We start from the raw sequence: 7,378 nt of genomic DNA, 5'->3' as shown, positions 1-7,378 counted from the left end.
AAATCTTTTACCAGAGCTAAGTTTTAATAGCTTAGCCGTCACTGGGATATCTTGCACAGGCAGGTACCGATAATTGGTTGTTTTGAACAAGTAAATATAGGTCATCTTAAGCTAGAACGCATGCGCGGCTGACTTCCTAAGGCCACTCTCAGTCTAAAGAGGATGATGGATTTATTGACTTTTTCGTACATCTACTGCGGCTAGTACCAAAAAGCGAAGGCAGCAAGCAGATCATCCTCGAAGTGGCATACTCACCGTCACCTCATCGCGAGCGAAATACCATTCAGTAGTACCGAAATTATGGTAATGTATCGAATTTTCAACTTACGTGAACTGCTTAATTTGCCAAGTGCCGCACTCCATTACAGGCTTCTAAACGTAAAAAAAACTGCCCACAAGGGTACTCAACAAACGTGTAGGACATTGATTATGAGTTATTGTTCTTTCCATGTGTGTTGATAATTTGTCTTGCTTTATTTGGCTGGCTAAGAGAAAGCTGCCCAAATGTTTTTTCTTTTCCATTTTTGGGGTAGAGGATAGTTTCAAACTACTCAAAAGCAGTTTCAGCTATTACCCCATGGCTCGAGATTCGAAATCATAGTGTATAAATGAACTTGGGGACCATCACACTGGAATACTCTTATGGCATGGAAAAACTGCGCTTTGCTACGGCTTCTGGAGCTGACTTCTCAGATGCATGTGACTGGAATTTCACCATGTGAATGCACTGTAGCTGTTGCCATCATCATCATCAGCGTGCCTTTGTAAAGTATACGAAACTTTCTTGAGTACCGCAGACAGACTGCGTTAAAGCCGTCCATTTGTAAATATAGACAAAGTAGGAAAAAGAGCAAAAGCACGCCACCGATATTAGGTGGCAACTCGATCACGGCATCTTTTTCTTTTGTAGAAGTTTATGTTGATACAATGAAGGTTCTACATAGCCTAGGTGCGTGCTTTAAATTTTCTTCGTAGTTTTCAACATGTGAACTTCAAGAAAGATGGCAGCGCAAGTGCCTATCGAATGAGGAGCTGACGCGTGAGCAGCACTGCTATGAGCACTTCGCGGCTGCATCCCAAACACGCACATACTAGGTGGTTGTAATGTTGTTTCTGATCCCGTGTGCGTTCTTATTGTAAATTTTTGCGGTGTATTCTTGCTTCTCTTAACATTGATCTCGTTTGCTTCTCGATTGATCTCTTTCTGTCCCGCAAATGCCATGAGGTGGCTAGAAGCCAAGTTCACGCTTGGGGGCGCGGAAGAAATCTTTTGGACGGAAGAAAGCCTATCGCGGGATATCGTCACCGGTGATATGGGAACTACATCCCCGGCCATATATTGCGCTGCTCACGAAAGCGCATGATGATTGGGGCTAGAAGGAGCGGCCACGACGATTGGAGTGCGAGGTTCTGTTTTTTCGTCGACACAGCTGAGAGGTACGTGTCAAGGTGTCTGCTTTAGCTCTAGAGTTTTAAAAAACCGCTTAGAGGACTTAATCCTGCTCCCTTCGCTGCCTCCTCCGTGCTTTATATGTATCCGTACCGTGAATATAATGATTTAGAGATGAACTCAATGCGTCTAGTTCATCACGGCAGTTGATATACACGTATTCAGCTGGCAAGATATCGCGGGTTAATTTAAAGGAGCCAATTATAAAATAAATTAACAGGATAGGAAAGCGCAAAATGTTGTTCTGGCTTTAAAAAGAAAAAAGTGAAAGGAGGTAGAGTAAGGTGGGGACAAAATAGAAAAATAAGACGTAGAGAGCCCACCAACAGGGTTCCGCAGCCGCGGCGGAGCGAACCATGGAATCCCGGGCGATTATGTAATTAATTTACTTTTTCCATTTCCTTCTTTTCTTCCTTCTTCCTCTTGCTTGTGTTCTGTTCTTCTGTTCCGTGTTAAAGATCTCTGTCGGGTTGAGTTTGCTTTTCCGCTAAAGTTTTTTTTTTTCAGCTGAGTCCTGCTGCTTAAATTTCTGATGTTTGTGCTATATGACTTTCAGTTTGTCAGGCTTCGGGTTTTGTGATGTGTACTTGGAGATTCTGCCTCAGTCGTAGATTTGAAACAGTTTGCTGCCGTCCTTCTTGCCAGCTTCTGTGTTGACAAAGTACAGATGTGCTGTTCGTGCCTAGTAATATGACCGGCTAAGTTGGCCGCAAACTTTAGCTATCCATTGATAGTAATTATAGTGAATTTTACCTTCTTTGTTCGCAGGACATCGCATGAAAATGAATGGCCGGGCTGCCGTATTGACCGCTGCTCTTGTCTTAATGACCGCTGGACTCTGTCTCTTAGTCGCGGTAGCATCTCATGACAGAAGTCAACCGAAGCGCACCACAGTTAACAATGGTAAGAAGTTAAGATTCGTGAGTTATAAATACATTATAAATGACGCCACCGGGCAGTATGAAACGTACAAGCACGCTAGGACATGGGCTGATGCCTTTCGTGTGCCTCCCCGGCCATACATCGAGATTTAGGCTTGCATCGATGACTTAGTATTTTTCATAGGCTACATAATTACTGAACTGTATGGCAGTAACAGTAACTCATGACACCGAGGGTACCGGAACCTTGGAAAAACGCTAACATATTGACCTATAAGAAGGTGGAGGTCAAAGAGTTGAAAAATTACAGATCGATCAGTTTTTATTAATATACTTATTATTATTTTACTTAACGATATTATTTACTAATGCAATATCTGATCAAGTTAGACTAACCTGGGATATTATTCCACAATTGATCAAGGCTTACCTTCGGAGAGGGGAGAGGCTACTCACCAACAGGCCATTTTTACACCGTCAACGAGGTGACAGATAAATGAGCAGGATATAAGCAACCTCTATGCATAGTCTGCAGAGATTACGAAAAGGAATTTGACTTGGTTGAGACCTTTTCCTCCAGAAATTGCGTAACCACGGTGAATAAGAGGCTAATGTAAGGTGGTGGAATATATCTATAGCCGTTGCACATCGACGTTAGTCCATAACAGGTAAAGTGACAAAACAACAGTGATCAGAAGTTAGCAATGATATTCTATGGAATGGTTCGTGACGACACACACGTGCGAAGAAAACCAACGGCCACTAAATTGCAGAAATGCATAGAGAAATGTTTCCTATTCTATTTTTTATGTTTATCGCATTGATTGGTGGCAAATTAATAGCGCAACGATTTTTATCTGAAAGATAATTAACTAGAAATTTGAGGATAAACATTCATATACTGGCAGTGAGATCCTAACGCATCAGCTCCGCATGTCGCGTGCGGAGCACGCCAACTCTGCTACGATGGCTGCTTTCCGATCTTCTACTTTTGTGGGTTATTGGGCTGCATGTAATCTCACCTTCAAAGCTTTCACCAGCACTACCCTCAGTCACAGCGGCGCACGTACGAACATCCTGTTATGCCGCAGTTGCCACGTAGGACGTGATCGAACGGTGAGGGAGGGAATGTGCGAAAACCCTGTTGCGATTCCTGTAGCATCAAGGATGCGAGAACCGAGGCTCTCGTTGTGCTAACTAGCAGACAAGGATAAGATATTAAGGGGCAACACTGACATCAGAGCCAAGGAGGAAACATGACCGCTTCAGCGCTATTTACTGCGTCTTTTGAAATGTTAAACAAAGAACTAGAATCCGAAAATAGTTATATTGAGTTTGATGGGGCAGAAGCAACTAAGGCTGTGATGGGCCAAACACAAAGTTAGTATGTATTGTGCTCCGATCCCCAAAAAGTTGGGAATAAAAGCTCATGAAGAGTAGCTTAGGAACCTCTGATTTATGGTTAATATTTTTTTTCCTGGCTTAAGAACTCAGGGCTGTACTGAAAAGTTTGATTGAGGATCGAGAGAAGCCAGCATAAATGTGGACTAAAAATAAATATGAAGAAATATAAAGTTGCACAGCAGCGGAAAGGCCCAGCAATTGTTGATAGGCAGCTGTGCATTAGTTGTCAGGGAGTACCGTCTGTGCCAAAAGTAACTGGGCAACGGCGATTTGCTTCTTAGCCGCGTAGCAAACTACTTATAGCAGCACTTAAGTTCTGAATCACTGTAAAGTAAGGTGAATCTTTACCGCACGATTTGACATCATTCGGTCTTTAGGGGCGCCGTAAAGGCTCCGTTATACGATTGAGTATAGCAAAAAACTGCTGCTCGGTTACTTATGACAAAGGGGTACATTTACTTAGGGCAGGTATAGTGAACACAGATCCGGACTTCGAGGGTGAAAAACCAAGCAAATAATAGTGGGTGGAGTGCGAATCATAATCATCATCATCAGCCTGACTAGACTCACTGCAGGGCAAAGGTCTCTCCCATGTCTCTCCAATTAACACTGTCCTTTGCCAGTTGCTGCCAATGTATTCCCGCCAAATTCTTAATCTCATAGTGAATGGTGAATAGAAATTTAACAATATCTTGATGACAGCTGCAATATCAAGAGCCTGGACGTAAACAGTATGTGTTAGGGACTAAACGCGAGGCAAGGATGATTCGAAATGAATATGAAATGAGCATGGGCAGGACATGTGATCCGAAGAAAAGAAACCGATGGTCAGTTAAGGTACCGGAGCTCCTTCAAAGAGAGAGCAAGTGTAGCAGGGGGATAGAGGTGACCAGGCCAGTAACCTTACTAATTGGTTACTGACAGGTTAGTAGGCTGGATGGAGGTTAAGAAGTGCGCGGGGATGAAGAGGGCGCAGCTGGCACATGAAAGTGTTAATTGGAGCGTTGTAGAAAAACTTTACTCTCAGTGGATATAACTTGGCTTATCATGATGTTGATAACATTGACATCGTGCTGCTAAAAAGAGTGGCGACGATTCATCCCGTTTCCTCACAGTGCTCCTTCTAGGTGTCCCCGAAGCTCACTGTGCAAACTTGACAGATGTTTAAATACAGCAAAAAATCTATCGACCAGGGTATAACGATATAGAGGTACGTTCTGTAAGAACCCTGCGCTTAAGACCGCTGCGGTGGCCTAGTGACTGAGCATCCGCCTCACATGCGAGAGGTGCGGGATTCGATACCCAGTGCCGCCGGGTATACCCACCGGTGATACAATGGGTACAAGGTTCCTCCGGCCTGGTCCTCGGCGTAATCAGGGTGAAATGCTTGGGAAATGGGTATGTGACCCCACCTTGAGCAAACGAAGATACCTTGCGCTATGGCACTCTTTGGCCACAGGTGCCCTTGCGACAAAACATTCTGTATCATCGTTCTGTAAGAAACTTCAGCAAGGACCGTCATCACCGCGCCACGGTTGTTATGACGTCACAAGCAGCGGACGCCATGGGCGTGCACGCCGCACCTGGCGGAATGTCATCTGCGGCTGCTCCGCGGCAGATAAGGTGGCGGTAGCGTCGTGGCAATGTGGTTACCGCGCAACGGAATGCAGTAACTTTGTTTCAGATTGACGTTTTAAAGGGCACGAAACAGCAAAGGATACCGAAAAGAAACAAACAAATACAGCTGAGAAAAGCTGCATAGTGAAGATGAGAGCGAGAAAGATATAGAAAATAGAGCGAAATGGGGAAGAAGACTAAAGAGCAAAAGGGAACAGAGAAACAAAATGGAAAAGGGGCTCCACCATGGGTACGAGGCCAAAAAATGATACAGACGCCGGCGGATGTCCAAAGGTCTCTGGACATTATCACTCGCATTCCGTGAGCGGATGGCGGAAAAAGGTTAGCAAATGGATATAATGTGACACGTCGTCACGGGCATGCGGCGGCATATGATAAGGACAGATACGATCTCGGAGTAAGAGATAGTTTGGTGGGTTGGCTGACACGTCTTGTGCAGAGATTCAACAGCGGAAAGGGTTTTAAAAAAATGCCATGGGGGTCGCAATGACTGCGATACGCGTTTAAGTGAACACGCTTTCTGAGCGCTGTTTTTTACGCATGATCCTTTATGTTGACTCTCCTTAAGCAGATCGGGGGCTGCGAGCGCGTGATTGTGTGTAGCGACCATCGAGGCAGTTGTGTGGAAGGCTCTATAACTCGTAAAAAATAAAAAAGCTCATGAACTAGCACCGCAGTAGGGTAAAGGCCTCTGAAAGAGGTCTTCCCAAAAATGACCCATCTACACTGCACGATGTACGATAGCGAAGGGGCAAGAGAGGAAGACAGGGCGCCTGAGGCACTGAATGAAACCTATAAAATAAATATAAGGGGAAAATTCTTTTTGGAGGGGTTACTAATTATTTGGTTTGTCGAGCGCTGATAGAGAAGAGTCCCAGGTTTTATGTTAACAGCATATGGAATGGGATTAAACTCGCCAATGAAATATATTCGACGATGCCCACGTTCTCGTGTGTTTTTTTGGAACCCCGTATTCTTTTTTTCTACGATACATTCTTCGCTGTTTATTCTGTGTACAAGACGGGACAGCCGATAACCCAAACGGCTCCGGTACTCCTATAGAGTCTGTGTCGTTACCCACCGCGCCACATGCTCTTGACGATGTAAGGCATTTCGTCACTTCGTTGACCTTTCCGTCCACCCGCTCACGGAAAGCTAGTGAATGCCTCCAGTAACCTTTGCCCATCCGCCGGCGTCTATGTCATATGCTGTGCTCGTCCGCTTTGGCCCCGCGCCGACGGCGGCGCACCCCTGGCCATTTCTTTGTCTGTTTGTTTTTTCCACTTTCGTCTTTGTCGAGCCTTCCCGTCCCCTCCCTGCCTTCCTCCCTCTTTCTACTTCCTTGTAACCTCCTCAACCCTCTCTGCACCATCACCCGAATTTTTCGGCTCGTGTTGCCGTCTGTTTCCTTTTGGCTCTAGCGTGCAGTTTCGAACCCGGCACAGAGTCAGTCTGAAGCGATATAACGGCATTCTAGCGCACTAGCGCAGCCTTCATTTGGTAACGCGCGCACACACACACACACACGCACACACACATACCTACATACATACATACATACATACATACATACATACATACATACATACATACATACATACATACATACATACATACATACATACATACATACATACATACATACATACATACATACATACATACATACATACATACATACATACATACATACATACATACATACATACATACATACATACATACTGCACAATTGACCTTAGCCCATAATAGGCCGAGAAGCCGCCGCGGCCGCGATCGGCAGCGGCGGCTAGAATTTCTTTGGAGGAGAAATTCTAGAGGCCCGCGTACTGCGCGATGTCAGTGCCCGTTAAAGAACCCCAGGTGCTCTAAATTGCCGGAGCCCTCCACTACGGCGTCTCTCATAGCCTTAGTCGCTTTGGGACGTTAAACCCCATAAACCAAACCATACATACATACATACATACATACATACATACATACATGCATACATACATACATACAT

At 44.8% G+C, this 7,378-nt stretch overlaps 1 protein-coding gene across 1 annotated transcript in view; it reads left to right on the top strand.

The window, feature by feature from the left end:
• Window positions 1-1,293: 1,293 nt before the first annotated feature.
• Window positions 1,294-7,378, top strand: part of LOC149335461 (uncharacterized) — a 12,232-nt gene continuing 6,147 nt past the window's right edge. Inside the window, exons 1-2 of the mRNA XM_089553811.1 lie at window positions 1,294-1,437; window positions 2,219-2,353. Of these exons, the coding sequence (XP_089409937.1) occupies window positions 2,227-2,353 (127 nt within the window). The 5' untranslated portion in view covers window positions 1,294-1,437; window positions 2,219-2,226. The remainder of the gene's footprint in view (window positions 1,438-2,218; window positions 2,354-7,378) is intronic.

Source organism: Amblyomma mixtum, chromosome 7 (genome assembly GCF_055824585.1).
Source record: "Amblyomma mixtum isolate Tamu chromosome 7, ASM5582458v1, whole genome shotgun sequence".
In the NCBI taxonomy this organism is placed as follows: domain Eukaryota; kingdom Metazoa; phylum Arthropoda; class Arachnida; order Ixodida; family Ixodidae; genus Amblyomma; species Amblyomma mixtum.
The sequence above is the reverse complement of the archived record's forward strand: the minus strand, read 5'-3'. Positions and strand labels throughout refer to the sequence as shown.